Genomic DNA, 17450 nt, shown 5'->3' on the forward strand with positions numbered 1-17450 from the left:
GCCATTTTACAGAAGAGTGTGTTTCAATTTTTTTTAAGAAAATATTTATTTTTTTAATATCTAATTAACTCCAAATATGGTGTAATGTTGTGAACAGGGCGCAAAACCACTTCAGATGAACTTTTCTGTATTGTTGTCCTTTCTAACTGAAGTTAAATGAAATGCGACTTTCTGTCGTTGGATACACATCGTAAAAGTAGGACAGTCAATAATAATTGGTCTTATCGGTATATTGAGCTTAAAGACAAACTTACATGTTATTACACTGCAACCAAAAGCAAAGTTAGGTACCAACCCAATCAACATAATACACTAAACCAGAGGTTCCCAACGTGGGCGGTACCGCCCCCTTGTGGGCGTTGGCAAGTTACAAGGGGGCGTTTTGGTTCTTATTCTTTGGGGGCGCTGAACACACATAAGGGGGCGCTACACAAAGTTACTTTTCGCAATATTTTATAAAAAGTTCACATAAAAAATTTTCGGCAATGTAATAAATACTAGCAAGAAATTTAAAAGAAATGCCGGTATACCCCTAAAAATTCGCGCTCGCCTCGCTCGCCAGGTGCGCCCGGACTTTAAAAGGTTAACAAATACGAACTAGAATAAGTATTAAAGCTAACGACAAAACTGAAATTCATTATGAAGCAATATGTTGAATCGTCAGATAGAAAAGTAGTTTGCACAAGTATTTTTAACCTTAACGCAATTATTGTTGTATGTAAATTATGTCCTGTTACCTACATGCCTTACTTTTTTAATAGGCACCTGACGTCATTAATTTAGTTCAATTTATACACATGCTCATGTAAATTTATATGATGAATGTATGTTAGACAACCTAAAATATGACTGACAGCTCATCGAAACGAAAGTGCAGACAATATTATCTTAGACAAGGATTAATATAATACTTTACTGTAAAGCAAAATGAGGGGGGCGATATAAAATATTATGGAGCCAAAGGGGGACAGTAGTGTTAAAAAGGTTGGGAACCACTGCACTAAACTGTTAAAACTCTACGAGCACGCTTACATACTACTAAATAACGTGTTACACAACACCAGAATATTTCTATAAATGTTTTTTCTTTTAATAAAATTTTGGTCTAATACTGTGCATTTTAATAGTATTGTTACAGTGATTAGTTTGTTGTTAAACGTATGAAGCACTCGTATTATCGAGAGGGCGAGTGCAAATTTTCAACCCCGAATGACCTGACTGGGACTTCAGTTATTTTTAATGACTTGTTAAAGCATAAAGTGGCAAACTTTAACGACAAATCGTAATAATATCTCGACAAACTTTTGCATAACCGAAATAGAAATCGACTTCAACTCTTTAAAAAGTCTAAGCACGGTTGTGAGAAAGAAAGCTTGTCATGATGTTCATACAATTTGTGGTTAAAGAATTCCACCGGATCTCCAGGTTAAGAATAAGACAAATACGGCTACTGACAAAGATTGTTAGAAATACTCACATTGGTGTTGTTTGTACTAGGAGAGTCATAGAGCAAATCACCAGCGGTCCAGAAAGCACAAATCACAGCAAGGAGGCCCATTTTTAACACAAAGTTTCTACACAAGGCAAAACAGCACTAAAAGCATCTACTAGGGAGAATAGTAATATAGTTTTATTAAAATTAGAAATGTTAGTATAAACTACAATCACAAAAACATCAAATTTTAAAGCAATGCAACAAAAAAATTTTGTGTCGAACCTTATGGAATTAAATTATTAAAAAAAAAATATTGAGCAATGGTTTACAATTAAAAAAAATGATTTCTTTAAATTCGCTGGAATTTTAATTAATTAAACTATCAAAAATCGTATTTTGGTTTAATTAAAAAATGCCACAGGTCGAAGTTAGATGAACTCTGATTTAGATTATCTGAAAACCCCAACATGGTGTATACATGTTTGCTATTACAACAACAATCTCGCAGGAGATCTTATGCATAACAAGTTACTCAATAGTAGGTCAAAAAGACTGATGTTTTAGCAAACTGCATCCACCTCATTTATACGTTAGCTTTCCCTTTATATGATTCAACTACTGGTGTTGCATTGCTGCTAATTCAATAAAAATTAAAACATTAGTAAATTTCAATAGATAAATATGACACACAGGCAAAGCTTATAAAGTATTACAATAAATTAAGACTCTATATTTATAGAATAGGACAATAATTTCATGCTAGTAAAAAAGAGTTTTAAGGTTAGATGTTCAACGAAATGATTAAAGCCCAATGAAAATGCAACAGTACATGCCGAAAACAGAAAAGATACTACAGAAAACCCATAAATTAATTGCAAAGCAGGCCGAACAGTATATAAATAAAGGTGGAAATTATTTCTACACAGGTAAAGAAAATAAATTTTGACAAAATTAAAAATAAACTATTTAATTAACCTACGAAAATAAAACTCATACAATGCAAATAAAACATTGTAAAAAAATTTGATTCCCATGCAAAGTGCAAAAATAGGTCACGTTTTTTCTCCATAATGGTGTTATTGGTAGAAGCTTTAAGGCCAAAAACGTGTTTTTTCACTGACCTGAAGACAGCTACGTACAGCTGGTGCCTCGGGTACTTGTACTTTTCGAATAGCGTGATCGCGTTGATGACAATGGGCAGGACAAAGTTGATTGTTGACACAATAAGGGCAAGCATGATCTCAGGAAGCACTTTAACCCCAACTAAGGACGACTGAAATAACAACCAATATTATTAATCTCCTTATATTACGTTAAGAAGTGGGTAGACTTCAGAAAAAGCCTTTATGGCATTGCCTAGGTTAGAAATGACCCTCAATATCGTATCTAAGTGTTCAAAAATAGGACGGTATTGCTAACAATTAGCCACCAAATAAATTTGAGCATTATATTGTTTTTAATCTAACGCAGCAAATCTACCTCCAATGGTATTTTTTTGTAACAAATTTTATACTGCTTATACTTCGTGAAGAAGTGGGTAGACTTCAGGGAAACCCTTTCTGGCATTGTCCAGAATAATTATGTCCGATAATATTGCATCGGAGCGAATTTCTGAATTTAAGTGGTATAGTAGGGATTAGGTATGTCCAACATTTGACATTTAAATAGTTATTTTTGACATAAAGTATTACATTATGAACTGATATAAAAAATGACGTCATTACTATGCTAAATCATGCAAATTATTGGAATTAATATATTCAAAGGTATTTTTTTTTACGATTTTAAGCCAAACTTTAACTTTAACAGGATTAGTTACCTACAGTTTTTAATAGGTTTAGTTATTCATGATTGAAATATCATAAATTAATTTAGTATTATATCAGCATCTTTCATTTTGGTAAAATTGCCTTTCTGACTAAAATAATGACGTACTTGATATCAAATTAAGCTGCATTCCGTATTTTTTAGTTGTATTTTAGACTTGTTCAGTGTTTTAGTCCTACGTTGATGTTGTTATAATAATTTCGGTTTTAGTTCTGCATTTAAACCTATAAACCACCTTTATCGTTGGCAAGTTGGTACATTTCTGCAAAATAAACCTACCTTGATGGTGCCCAAGAATATTTTGTTGAAGTAAAACACGAGCACCATGCTCCCTCCGATGAGCAAAAAGCAAATTGACCAAGTCACGATGCGAAGCAAAAACAACCCGAACTTCCTGACAAAAGAGCGTCTCTTACTGTCACCGCGCTGCCGTTCTGCCAAGATTTCCTAAAAATACAAGTTGTACTATAATATTTTCTACTTTAGCCAAAATTTGTCAAATTTTAATTCTTGACCAATGTTTCAGTGTCATTCACCCTGATGAAGGCGGCTTGCATAGTTTGCCGAAACGTTGGTAAAGAATTACATTTGCCAGACGAGCTGTTTTTTGATTTGTAAAAATATTTTGGTAAGTAGTGAGAAAAAAAAATGTCAACTATTTACTAAAGATTGTTACTACAATAATAAAGGCATTTAGGAAAAAACAATGAAAAGTTTTCATGCTATAAGTCATTCATTAAAATTATCAAAGCCATAATGTTCGATAAAATCGACATTTCGCAATTTACCGACGTTTCAGCAATAACTCATGCCATCATCAGTGCAAAAATCAAGCATGTAAAATCATTCATTAACTTTTCCAAAAATCTACACATACCTTCAATTCTGTGGTTATGGTTTGATGCTGCAATTTCGCAGCTGCCTCGGACATTATTCCGTAGTTCCACGAGCAAAATACTTTGCCGATAAAGTTGCTGCGATCCTCATGTCCGTCAATGTAACTGCGCCTGAAGTTTTGAGCCGTTCTGCTCAACATAAAGCCAAGCTTTATCAGATAAAAAAGATTTATCGTTCTTAAAAACACTTAAACTTTAAGATTCGCAAATTTAAAACTATTTAAGAGTAAGCTCACGAACAAAACAACACTTATTTTAAGGTATTTAATAAGAATGGTGCTATTGATAAAAAATAGTGCTATATATTTTAATTATATACGGAAGTTGAAATTATGTTCTACGGTCATCTGAATAAGGTTTAAATAAATTGTTAAATCGTGAAACAAAATCAAACATAAAAGAACTATGTCTTGAAACGTAATCTGCTATTTAACTTCACTGTAAATTGTATCTTTTGAAATATTTTGGTAATTTCCTAAAAAAATAGACAGACTAAAAAGTTGCAAAACAATTTATTTTAACTATGTAAAAAGGTATGTAAAAAAACAGACATAGATAGTTTATTACTTTGAAGGTAAACTATAGTAATAAAAAACCTAGGCTGCTAAAAGCATGGCAAAAAGCTAACATTAGAAGAAACTCACGATCTGACAAGCAGGATTAAGCAGAGCACAAAATATCCTGCAGTGGCCAGCAGGTAGGCGAGAGGCATGTCGTACTTCGAACCAGGTATTTTCTCAATGGTGCCGTTTTTATAGTAGCCATAGTACATAAGGGTTTCGTTGAGCCAGTTCTGCAAGTCAAAACATGAAACTAATTCCTTAAGGTGGCCTTAAAAGTTACAAATTATAATTATAACAGTAATGTTAGAAGCAACATTTACACCACTTTTTGGACTGTGTTTCATCCAGGCAAAGGGTCATTGTAATTCATTATATCAAATGTAAAAAAAATTGAAACTTATGACAATTTTACTGAAATACTGGTAAATACACTAATGACAGTTTGCTAAAAACTAGCGACTACCAGAAAACTTTTCTTACAGTTTTATTTGTTATTTTCCCATAAAGTATTGACCGTTTTGCTATTAATCAGAACTTTTGTAAAATATTTTGTTAAAAAAATGTTTTGCAGCCGTTTTTCGAAAAGCTTTTTTCGAAAAACATTGTTTAGCACTAAATGTTAGAATAGATAGAAGTCGCTCTTCTGGTGTAAACGAAGTATAAACCGACGTTTCGGCAGCAGATACCAGCTGACCTCATCAGGGTTAATAATTAAAACGAGAGTGCGTTAGCAATCTTATATACTGAGAAGTGAAAAATTGAAAAAACGTAGATTAAAATAAATAATTCTAGACGTCGCTGAAGTGTGCGATAAGCTGTGACGCGCCGGAGTCATCCAGTGCAGAACTGCGCCGTCGGACAACGCGCGTTTATCAGCTATTGCGTATAGCTACAACGAGTAGATTGCCGGATACCAAGAATCCTTTTGTTCATGGTGTTAGGAGATTTGTCAATCCGGAATGATTCAATGAACCGTCTTTTGTAATAGTGCGGTTCCCAGTCTAGAATTTTACAGTTGACTGGGAACCGCACTATTACAAAAGACAGTTCATTATAACTGGTATCTGCTGCCGAAACGTCGGTTTATACATCGATTAAACCAGAAGAGCGATTTCTATCTATTGATATGTTGCCTGGTGGAGCTAACTCTATTTTTAAATGTTAGAATGTCAACTTACAGCACCAGTTAAAATCTCTTCCCCCGTGAATGTCACATTCGGGTTTGTTCGACCTTGGGGCTCTAAAGCCTGGGGCAGGGTGATAAAGGCAAAGTTTAGGACAAACGAAGGGATAGAAATCAAAAACAGACCCCTCAAAAACGTGAAGTAGGATGCTACACCTGCAACAACAAAAAAAAAACTAAATCATGAATCACAGAAAAAAAAAATTGTAAATGAGAAAAATGTTAAAATAAAAACAACGATTAGAAAGTTGTTAAAAACATATTTAAAAAGAAATGATTTTATTGAAGGTTTTAATTTTCCTGTCATCACAGTCATTGATTGAAGTTCTATAAAACGTGAATAATTTGCAAAGTATTACAAACAAAAAGGCTATATAAAACAACAGTGTTAAGCTTTATTTAAGGTGTTGTTTGAACAAGATCACATACCAAATTATCTTACGATTAAAGATGAATAATGGCAACATTAAAACAACATTGAAATATCATTATCAATACTAGTGTTTTTTCAATTGCTATTTAATGTATTGAGGTGTTGTCTAAACAAAATTGCTTATCAATTATCTCACAATTAAAGATGACTAATGTCAACAACATTAAAAAATCATTATCTATCATTACTAGTGTTTTGTCAATTGGTATATAATGAGTCCTGTTCTAATCAATTGGTGAAATGCTCTGCCCTCTCCTTAATATATTTAGATTTAATTTCAGTCTCGTATTTGAGCAGGATTTCAACCGAAAAGAGTAGGTTTCTTAACTTCACTACTTGCCTTATAACTTCCCGACCCTAGTCTACACAAATGGAAACATTTGTTGAGAGGGTTTAACAGTAAACAGGAAGTTTTAAAAAACCTGTGCCACAACAGGTAACTACTACTTCTATAAGAGGCCAGGATGTTCCAAATTAAAAAAAAATACAATTTTAATTTTTGTTTGTGTGATGATTTAAGGTAATGTTTTTATGTGGTGCAACAATCATGGTTAAAGAAAAAAAACCTACAATTTTCTGCTTATTTGTAAATATTTTTGTTTCTAAATTTGCCAGTTAGATACACCTACCTAGAGTGACACGTTGCCTTTCTCTCTAATTTAAATTTTATAAAACTTATACAAAAACACAAACGGACGAACCCACAGCACAAAGTGGACAGACAGCTAACCAGGCTATGTTGGCAAACATAAGGCTTGTAAAACGTCTGAATTCTCCTAACAATGACGTACAGTGACTTCATAGCATTTTTCATAAACAACAGTTTTGGAGTTTTTTTTTTGGAAAAACATTTTTCTAGATCTTTCAAATTAAATAGTTTTGATAAAGTTGAACCTTATAAAAATGCTGTTAATTAGGCAATTAATAATTTAATAATCAATTATTTTATGCATTGCCCCAAGTTACAGTCTAATTAGAAAAAAATGTCATGGTCAAGCTTCCAAATTTGATTAGTTTTAATCCAATAATGGTAGATACATGCTTTAAGTATTCTTTAAAAAAGTTTAAGCTTTGGTATTTAAATAATGTGACAAAAATAGATTACAGAGCTTTTCTGTATTGTTTCTGTATTTTGGTAAACATAAAACAAAATGTTCTTGGTAAAGTCAATTTTGAAATATCAGGTTTTATTTAATTTAGGTTAAACGTATCTTTAATTTTGGATTAAAGTTTCACATGTCAGTTAATTACAAATAGCCGAACATTTATACTGAAATACCTAAAGTGTAATGAAATCCTGCCAGGCTTAGTTGGTTACAAAACTACTAAAACTTCAAACATTTATTGTTTATTTTTTTATAAACATAAAAAAAGTTATCTGATCTCAAATATTGAGGAAGACCAATAATGTTTTTATGGCAGTCAAAACAATCAGTAAACAACAAAAAACTTTTCTGGCTACAATCTTCATTTTATTCAACTAGTAAAAGGGTGAATATTTAACCAGGTAACTATTGATTAAATATTAGTATGTGGGTAATAAAAACGCTACACCTGAGCAAAGAGAGTTTTAAAACAATAATTTTAGCAACTATGGGTATTTTTACTAACTTAGATGAAATAGTTAAGGTATTTTCAAACTTATTATTGGTCACAAAGGCCAAATAAAGAAAAAAAACCTGTATATGCAAAACTAGGGCATACATAAACTAGAACCCCTTTTGAATCTAGTTTGCCAGCTTTAAATAACTCAAAATGGTAATAACACAACATACAAATATTTCGTGAGAGTACAAGTTTGTATCAGCTGATTTGAATAGTTATCGCAAAGCAGACACAAACAGTTTCCATTAAAATCAAGAGGGGCCATTGAACTCATATAATGTGTACCATGTCCTTTAAAACACACATATAACAATGACTAAAACTTTTAACATCACAGCAAACAGATAAAGGTCATACTTTTATTTATTTGTATGTAACAGTTGTGAAATACTAAGTTCTGAGTATTTTTCATGCCACAATTTATCACTGTACAAGGGTTTAATGAGCCTTTGGTTTTGGTAGGTGATACTTTAAAACAGTGTTTCTTAACCTGTGGGTTGCCACCTATAACTGGGTTGTAGTTTTATTTGGTTGCCGACTAAAATAGTTTTATATGGTTAGATCTATTGATATTAGTACATGCTAGTTATATGGTTTTAACGAAGACATCCCTTTCAAACAAAGTAGCAAGATTGCCTAGAAATCTACTTCACTTAAGAGATTTTACACATTTTTTGGATGTATAACTTAAAGCTACTTACAAAACAATTTAAGATCAGCATTTAAACAAGGCGATAAGTTTGTCTTTATAGGCTCCAGGGGCAAATGGGAGCAAAAGTTTGGGAAAATGCCCTGGTTTATGCGACACTCATTTTTTAAAATATAATATAAAAATTGCATTTTTCCTTTACGTAACTAAACTGTGTTAAAAAATACCAAAGGAATCGAACCTGTATCCAAATGGCTATATCTAGGTTACACTCACTTATACACAAACTTTTGAGGTGGATATCTGTAAAACATATAATCTTACCTGAGCCGAAATTTCCTTCTACTTGCTTAAGATGATGATCCCATAGTTTCGTAGAACCAGCCCCTCTTTTCACTCGATCTTTTGTGTGACGCCATTTCTAAACGATAAATGGTACAGTTTTAGTACACCGAAAGCCATTGCAGACTAAGCCATAATCGTTGGTCGAAAAGCAGCTTCAGAAGGGCTAGACAGTTGTTATTAAACATATATACACATATATGTGCATCTTTTATTAAATAGTACAGTTTTATCTATTATTTCAGCTGAAACCCTCATTTCGACAAACTTTAAAATTTGGTCATTTAGATGTTGTTTGTTTTGTTATTAGAGTTAATTTCATTACCTTAATATATAACAAATAAATTTAGAAGATATTATGTATTTCAATTAGATAAACTAGTTGAATAGATAAAAGTACTTTTTTTTTCAGAATATTAGATGAGGGCAGAAATTTCAAAAAAAGGCTTTGTGGTGCTTTTTCATATTTTGGGGCGAGTTCAGTATATATTCTTTCAGGTCATAAAGTTAGAAATAATACAAACTCAGTGATTGCATATAAAGCCAGTTCCAAGTATTGGCATCCAACAACAAAAGGTTTTAGTCACTACCTCATAGAGGTGAATCACATAATATGCCAACATACGTAGGGGCGTTATTTGTCATCAGTAATATGACAGGAGTGGGTACTTCAAAAATTGGAGGGTAGGTGAAGTAATGCCAGGGTTTTATGACCAATGGCGCTGCGCATAACATTGATTCGACGAACTGTTTGAACTACTGGTCTTGTACAAACAAATACGAGTGGGAAATCAATGAAGGCATGCACATGTTGTTTTAAAGAGAAACCAGTTTAAGTTATATCAAAATTAACCTAAAACTTTATAGTAGGTTATCATAATAAGGTACTTTCACTCTACAGGTTATCTCATCTATAACATGCAGTCTTAGTTGTTGTTCAAGAAATTTCCATGAAATTACCATGAGTTCTGAGTTTTTTTTTTAGTTTTTTTTAAACATAGGTCAGTTAAACCTAAGTAACATAGGTCAGTAAAACTTTCAGAAAAATACATACCCTAAGGAAAACAGCTTTTTTGAAACAAAAGTGACATTTCATTTAAATAAAAGGCAAAAGTGTTAAAAAAAGTAACAAAATGGCCAAATTTAAAGCATGATTTGTATATGACAATTCAAAGAGAATGTTTTTTATTATTGCATTAAGAAAAAAATATGATAACACTGACTTTAATAGAAGGATAAATATATACCATTAACATGTTATGTCTGAAATGGCTTATTTAATAAAGATTTTGCGTTTTATTTAAACCAAAATCTAAAAATTAAAGACCAAACAACCAAATGTAAAACAAGATGTTTGAAGAAAACAAATAGACAACAACGGCTTTAGTTTAAATACAAACCATCGACATGTTGTATTTCCACAGTTGGAACCATCCTACGTTTTTGCTTTTTTGTTTTTCTCTGTTTTTCATTGCTCGGTTTCTGAATCAAACACACAAGTGTACCGATTAGTTGTTATTTACAGCAAAACATACAACGGATCTACGCCACACAAGTGAGACATGTTAAATCAGTCTTCTAACAAGTCATGTACTTCCAGTGTTGGCACACTTTTTATGAAATATATTAAAAAGGCATTTAAAGAGTTATCAAAGAAAATACGTACGGTTTTGAAGACGTTAACGCTATAGTCAACACCATGACAAATAGTTTAATTGGTTTACTATTGATCTATTAAAACACTAACTTAACAATCACACATACATTACATTTATTTCCTACTAGGCTATTGTTATTTTGGTTAAAGTAAATGGAAAAATCAACCTGTTATTAGCACTTATATTTTGATTTATTTTATGTAAATCAGTATGAACCAAGTACTGTTTTACTTTCTGTCACCCTTTATTGTAAAAAAAATGACGTGTTCAGTATCTAATTATAGTTGGCATAACATATATTTAGGTGTTTTAATACAACATGTTGGTTAACAAAAAACTGTTTGAGCAAGCAACATATAAACAAAACATACTAGACTCAAGTATGTGATTTAAGTGCATAACAAACCAACCTTATTTGTTTTTTAATGCTCATGTTGACCGCAAATTCCTTCACCTCGGAATTATCCACCTCTGTAAAAACACACATTACTATGAACATCAGACAGGGTCACACAGGTAAAGCAGGACAGCAAAAACATCTCCATAGAAAGAATATACAATGTGAATAATGAAATAGGCAGTCTTTACCAAGTTTAACCCAATATTTAAAAAGATAATAATATTAAACTAACAACAAAAATTAATTAAAATAGTAAAATAGACTCAAAGTTTTAAACAAAACAACTCAAGCTAATAATGAAAACAGCCATAAGGCAAAGTTTAGAATATTGTTCCCCCAAGAAAATGATATTTTTGTTTAGGATGCTAAGTCGCCATATGGAGCCAAAACATCACTATTTTGCGAGAATTTAAATAAAAACCTTCAGTGTGTTTATTTCAACAAAGTTTAAGTTTGGTTTTTAAATGGCATCCTTTGGACACTATGCACAGTGTTAAGTGCAAATTTTTGGCATCTGCAAACATGAGAAATAAAATTAGAGAAAACTCTGGTTTCGAACTTAAAACACAAATAAACTAGATCAGTGGTTCTCAACCGGGGGTCCATGGACCCCGATGGGTCCGCAAAGCATTTTCAGGGATCTACAAAAACTTCTAAACATACCTACATTAAATTAACTAACGCTGGGATACATGCCTAAACACAATCTTGGTAAGTGATAAAATCACATTGTACTATGTTGTAAATCGCATTGAGTGTGACATAACATTTCCATTGTGATGTAACACAAATATATTGTAAAATGAAAGTCAGCATAACAACAGTTCACATGTACGGGATTTTGCCACGGATACAACAAGGTTGAGAACCCCTGAACTATATGAAACATACCTCCATAGTTGTCTCTTATTTCCGTGTAGATATCCTCCGCAATATTTTCCTCTTCTTGTATAATCTCTGCTTGTGACGCTTTGCGGCTTTTGCGACGATACGTGCTTGTGTACTTGTACTTTCTCGAGTAACTATGATGGGGAAATGCAGCTGGCCTAGAACCTTGACCGACAGTGGGCGCAGCGGCCATTCGTTCCTTGGCCTTCTTTCCTACTTGACGACCTGAGATAAAAATGATATAAAAAATTAAATAAAAAAAAAATAAAAAAATATTTTTAGGGATTTCTTTTTTAGCTTTAAGTTTGGCATATTTTCTGTTTTTTTTCTCGCTATTTTTAAACAATTATTTTTAAAGTTGCACAATTTTGTTTATTTTGATATGGGTAAGATGCTTTATGTGACTTGATAAAGATGTACAACCATATTCTTCTTTCTTTATATATTTCAAATAATTGTGTGCATATTAACAACCCTACAAGTAATACTAGCATAGTTTTTTTTCTTTAATGGAATAAACCACCAAAAGAAGAATTTTTCGCTTTAAAAAGATATACTCCTAGATCAGTGGTTCTCAACCTTTTATGCTTCGTGGCCCCCTTTGAAAGGCTCTCGACCCTGGTGGCCGCCCTGCTTATAAAAATACCAAGCATTATGAATAAAGTCTTTTCTTTTGTTTTACTTCTTCACGTTAATAACAAATACAGCCATGTCCGCGACGCATTTGGCAGCCTTCCGCGACGCAACGGTAAAGAAGTGTTGATCTAGTTCAAAAGACAGCATCCAAACGTAAAATACCCAAATGTACAAAGATGATTCGCGCGAAGCGCGGAACTTTTTCGCACTTAGGTGGTTCAAATAGTCAAAAAGTATTTGAAATGGACTTGTGTCTAGTTTGTCAAAGAGGCAGCGAGACAGATAATTTTCATTGGCGGCCCGTGGGCGTAGGTTGCCGACCCCTGGATTAGGCCAAGGGTATCGCCAAGTTATAATTGGCCGCTCGAAAAAACGCTGACGCCGAACTGCATGGTTACGTATAAAGCAGCACAGCAATTGTTTCGCCACAGCGATAGGTCTCTAATCAAACTTGCCACTCGCGAACGACCAATGAGGCGTAACTTTTCACGATAAAACGAATAAAAAGGATTCAATATTCTACTTTAAACATCCATACTTACTAGTCAAAGCAGGTGTCAGAAAAATGTGTTACAAACCGTTACAAGAAAGGTTTGCAGTCATAATAAAAACACAAAATCAAGTCAACTGGTAAATTTTGAAAATAGGGAAACTTTGGTTTTTGCAATATCTAGCTGGAGAGTTATGCCCGTGGCCCCCCAATGACCGCTCCGTGGCCCCCCAGGGGGGCCGAGGGCCACGGTTGAGAAACCCTGTCCTAGATGATGTCAATGGTGCCATATAAAGTACCCGACCTGCTAAATAACAATCGCATGATTTATTCAATATCTCTTGACTGTCAAGGATTTTATTGCAAGAAACACATTGGCAAACAGAAACAAAAAGTCTGTAGATTCTACAGAACAATATTTGAAGTCATGACCTGAAATATTTATTTAATACATATGCGTTATCAACAGATCCAGTGCAAATTCTCAGTGGCAAATCCTCGTTACAAATATACTAACACAAGTGCATTGTTTGTTTATGGTGCTCTAAAGGAGTGAAATGATCTCTCAAAGTTGTCCAACGGTCCATCAAAACTATTTTATATATTTATTTACACGGTGTTATAAAATAAGTAGTGGTCTCCTAAAATTTCTTTCCATTCACCAAAGTTAAACATTAGTAAAACTCTACAGATAATTGTTAAGTGTTTATCAACACTTAAACACCCAAATTAATTAATTGCCTTAAGCCAAATCTTAGAGTTCATTAAGTGATTTTACGATGTGATAAATAGGGTTTTAGATTACGCGTTTCAGCTTTCATTTGCCAAATATGTTCTTCAGTTACATAATATCATATTTGATGATGCAAAGTTTTCTGTATTGTTGTGTGTAAAATTCCTGAGTTTTCCTGCTTCAGTTCGCCTCGTTTCAAACTTGACATGTAACCTTTAATCTTGTAATCTATAACTGTCAGTCTTGCGGGCGGTTTTCTCACGTTCTGCAAAACAAGCCACTTGTTTCGCTGGCGTCTGACTCCCGCTGCAAATTGGCCTTAAAATAGCTGCTGTAATGCCTAGCCATGTTTTCAGAGTGCCGGCCAGTCTTATTGGCCAAATATGACGTAACATTCGTGTTCTTTTTCTTCCTACGTATTGGCTATATACATGTCGTTTCTTAGCGGCTTTGAGCTTTTCTCTAGAGAAGTCTTTTGCGAAGTTTTAGCCAACAGTCGCTGCAATAGGCGGTGGCTGTCTGTCTCACATTAACTTGAAAATAACGTTCACTAATGCCATTTGATAACGTTTTAATTTGTTGTAACAATATACTTTTGATTGGAATTTTAGTTGTGGTTATGACAGGTAGCACATCTGACCAGAAACCTTTGCAAACAACAAGAACTTGCGAGGTTGCGTCCCGCCGGGCAACTGTATGGGGTTAGGGGCCAGGCCCCAGTGCGCAGGTCGCGGCGGGGGCGCAACATAATTCAAATATGTTACAAATAAATGTATATATATATGTTAGAGAGATAGACCGATATATCTCTTTAGCAGCCAATATTTTGCTTTTTACCAATATTTTTTCATGTTTTCTATCATGCCAAGTTATCATGTACAATAAAAAATTAATTAATACAATTAGATAAACTGGAATGGTATTTGGATTTAATTTTTTATTAGTTTAAATTTTGAACATATTTTGGATATATAAAAGAAAATTGGTATTGGGTATCCAGTGGCAAAAACATAAAAAATCGAGCATTAGTATCAGTTTAAAACAAGTAGTAACGGTCATCTCTATATGTTTATACTGTTGAATCCTACTTACTGATGGTCCGACTTGGCATTTCCATCAAAATGTCCTCAATGCCTGCTGAAACCTCCTTTGCAGTTCGCATTCGCTGGGGCATCAATGTATCGTCTGCAAAATATAAGAAAGTAATATCACGGTTACCTACAATTCATATGAGTGTTTTTTTGCAAAGAAAGTGAAAATTAAATTTTTACTGATATCACAAAGAACTCTTATTTCAAAATCAAAAACAACTTTTGTAGAACTCTAAGGGTAAAAAAATTACAAAAAAATGCGTACAATGAAACCTAATAAAATGATTATCCATACACTTGTAAATATTCTCTAGTCTAGACTGTTCAGACATATTATGATGCCATAATCAGTCTCTTAATAGAATGTATACAATTGTGTCTTAAGTTTTCACCAATAGTGTTGTATGCATGTTCATCAGACAAGGAGAATTGGTTTCTCATAAAAGGCGGCTGTTGATACGAAGGGTTTTCTGAAAAAAGAAAAGAAATTATTTTGTTTTATTTTATGAGATAAAAAACATATTTTGATCCAATTTCTTAGACCAGGAGCAGTGTTAGTGAAAAAGATGCAGCGTTTTTGCAATTAACAGTTGGTTGTTTTGCCTGTTACATTAATTGGACAGCGGTAAATTATTTTTCTAATATAAGTGGGTATAAAGGCAATACCAAAAAGACTGTGACATATAAAAAGGTCAAGAAGTACTGATCTAAACTTACCATTTCCTTCACCTAATGAACTACTCCCACCAGAATAATTTGATAACTCTTCGTCCAAATTCTCCAAAGCCTCATATGCTTCAGTATCCGCGGTGGCCTCATAGGCCATGGTGAAAAAATGTAAAACAGCCAAAAAATAAAGTCTTAACTGCAAATAGAAAAAAATAAACTGATACAAGCCAATAACAATAAGTTACCATATTTAAACCTGGGACTGGAAGATAACTTTATCAAGTTTTACATTTTTTTACAGTATATAAATTCATTCTGAGCATGCCCAGCAAGCATGGAACATTTTTATTCTTACTCTATTAACGACAAGTTTGTGATTTCGATGAATTCGCATTAAACTACTATGGTTCCGTTTAATACATGAATATCTACTGTGTTATATGTATCAGTTTTGATATAAAATTAACATCAACATATCAGATTTATAACAAATAAAAAAAACATACAAAGAAATATAACAACCCATATACAATAGGAACAGCCCAGGGTTAGATTCTGTTTAAAAACAAAAACTGACCTTTCCTGAACACACCAAAGATAGACAAAATACAAAAAAATGCAGAGAAATCTGAATAAGGTAACTACAATATAATACAGATGTTTAATGCAAAAAGAAGCTCTCCTATGCTTGCACCTTTGGGCAGTTGGGCACGGGCCCAATTTACCTACTTGATTAATGTGCAAGACCCCCGACAGGTAAGTATTGTATACAGAATTCAAACTGGATTGTTAACAGTTTTAAAAAGTGCCAAGTTTAGACAACTAACAGCTGAATTCACTGCAGTAACTTTCATATTGAATTATACTTTGTTGAAAAAATAATAGGTACCATTATCCAAATGATTTAAATGAACATTTTAATTTGAATACCTTTACGTCTGGAGAATGTGTTTAAGGAAAATAAAACGGGAATTTAAACACCATCACTTTTTAAGCCTACAATTTGGGGAAATTGTGCTGCCATATTAGGCTTTATTGTACCAATATTATTTGGCTATTTTGTTGTTTGCTAGTAACTCTTTGTGATTGTTCGATTATGTTAAAATTGGTGAATATGAACACCAGAACAACCACAAACAAGGAGATAAGTTGATATAAACAAGGACTTCGTCCTGGAATCTCAATTACAGGGCATAAATTCTAGATTGGTATTATTTTTTGTTTTTTCAACAAATTTTTTTTTAACAAGGAAAATGGGTCTCCAATTGGATACGTCGGATCCTTGCAGATCAGTGTGACCCATGATTCACGCCACTGAGCGGGTACCCAACACGCGATTCTACAGCATTCGAAAAGCTCTGCAAGGACAATGCTTTTGGGGTCTAGCCTTCCAAAAGCCATAGGACAACCCGTTGGATCCTGCCGCTGAAGCAGTGTTAACGGACTAGACAACTATCTCCACCTCGCGCAGAGATATTGGGAGCAAAGTCCACACCCGCCGAAGCCCCCGATGACGCATATCCCCCTCCCATCGTGGCCCTCATCCAGCTTGTTACCGACTTGAGATGCTCGTACGTCCCCGGTGCCTTAAGGTTGGCAAAACTTCTCGTTTACTCGAGAAATGATTCCGAATTTGACCTCCCCTTTTAACCCATCAGTGATGTGTCAGACCGCAGTTTGCTGGTTTTGCCAAAATACAGAGTGATCACCAGCTCGCAATAGGACAACCGTCGTCAGCGTAAGCCAGCACTTGGGAAATGACTCCTGGGGTGCAATCGAACCTGTATCCGCATCCTGTCCGAGCTTTGACCCCGCGCACAAGAACCTCCGCCACCAGGTTAAATACGAGACCGGACAGGGGGCAGCCTTGGCAAACCCCCCAGCCTAACGGTATCACATTGGTAACACCCCCACGGCACACGTGTTATCACTGTAGATATCAGCAACGCACT

General features: G+C 33.9%; 1 protein-coding gene across 1 annotated transcript in view; it reads right to left on the reverse strand.

The window, feature by feature from the left end:
* Positions 1-15686, reverse strand: part of LOC146146286 (transmembrane channel-like protein 7) — a 29791-nt gene extending 14105 nt beyond the window's left edge. The window contains exons 1-14 of the mRNA XM_083389506.1: positions 15547-15686; positions 15222-15299; positions 14831-14923; positions 11883-12104; positions 11002-11062; positions 10334-10415; positions 8916-9012; positions 5900-6060; positions 4803-4951; positions 4140-4287; positions 3542-3709; positions 2557-2708; positions 1452-1574; positions 1062-1071 (exon numbers count right to left, since the gene is read on the reverse strand). Coding sequence (XP_083245632.1) covers positions 1062-1071; positions 1452-1574; positions 2557-2708; positions 3542-3709; positions 4140-4287; positions 4803-4951; positions 5900-6060; positions 8916-9012; positions 10334-10415; positions 11002-11062; positions 11883-12104; positions 14831-14923; positions 15222-15299; positions 15547-15655 — 1653 coding nt within the window. The 5' untranslated portion in view covers positions 15656-15686. The remainder of the gene's footprint in view (positions 1-1061; positions 1072-1451; positions 1575-2556; positions 2709-3541; positions 3710-4139; positions 4288-4802; positions 4952-5899; positions 6061-8915; positions 9013-10333; positions 10416-11001; positions 11063-11882; positions 12105-14830; positions 14924-15221; positions 15300-15546) is intronic.
* Positions 15687-17450: the final 1764 nt, after the last annotated feature.

The sequence above is a fragment of the Ascidiella aspersa genome, chromosome 5 (assembly GCF_963924565.1).
Source record: "Ascidiella aspersa chromosome 5, kaAscAspe10.2, whole genome shotgun sequence".
Lineage (NCBI taxonomy): Eukaryota > Metazoa > Chordata > Ascidiacea > Phlebobranchia > Ascidiidae > Ascidiella > Ascidiella aspersa.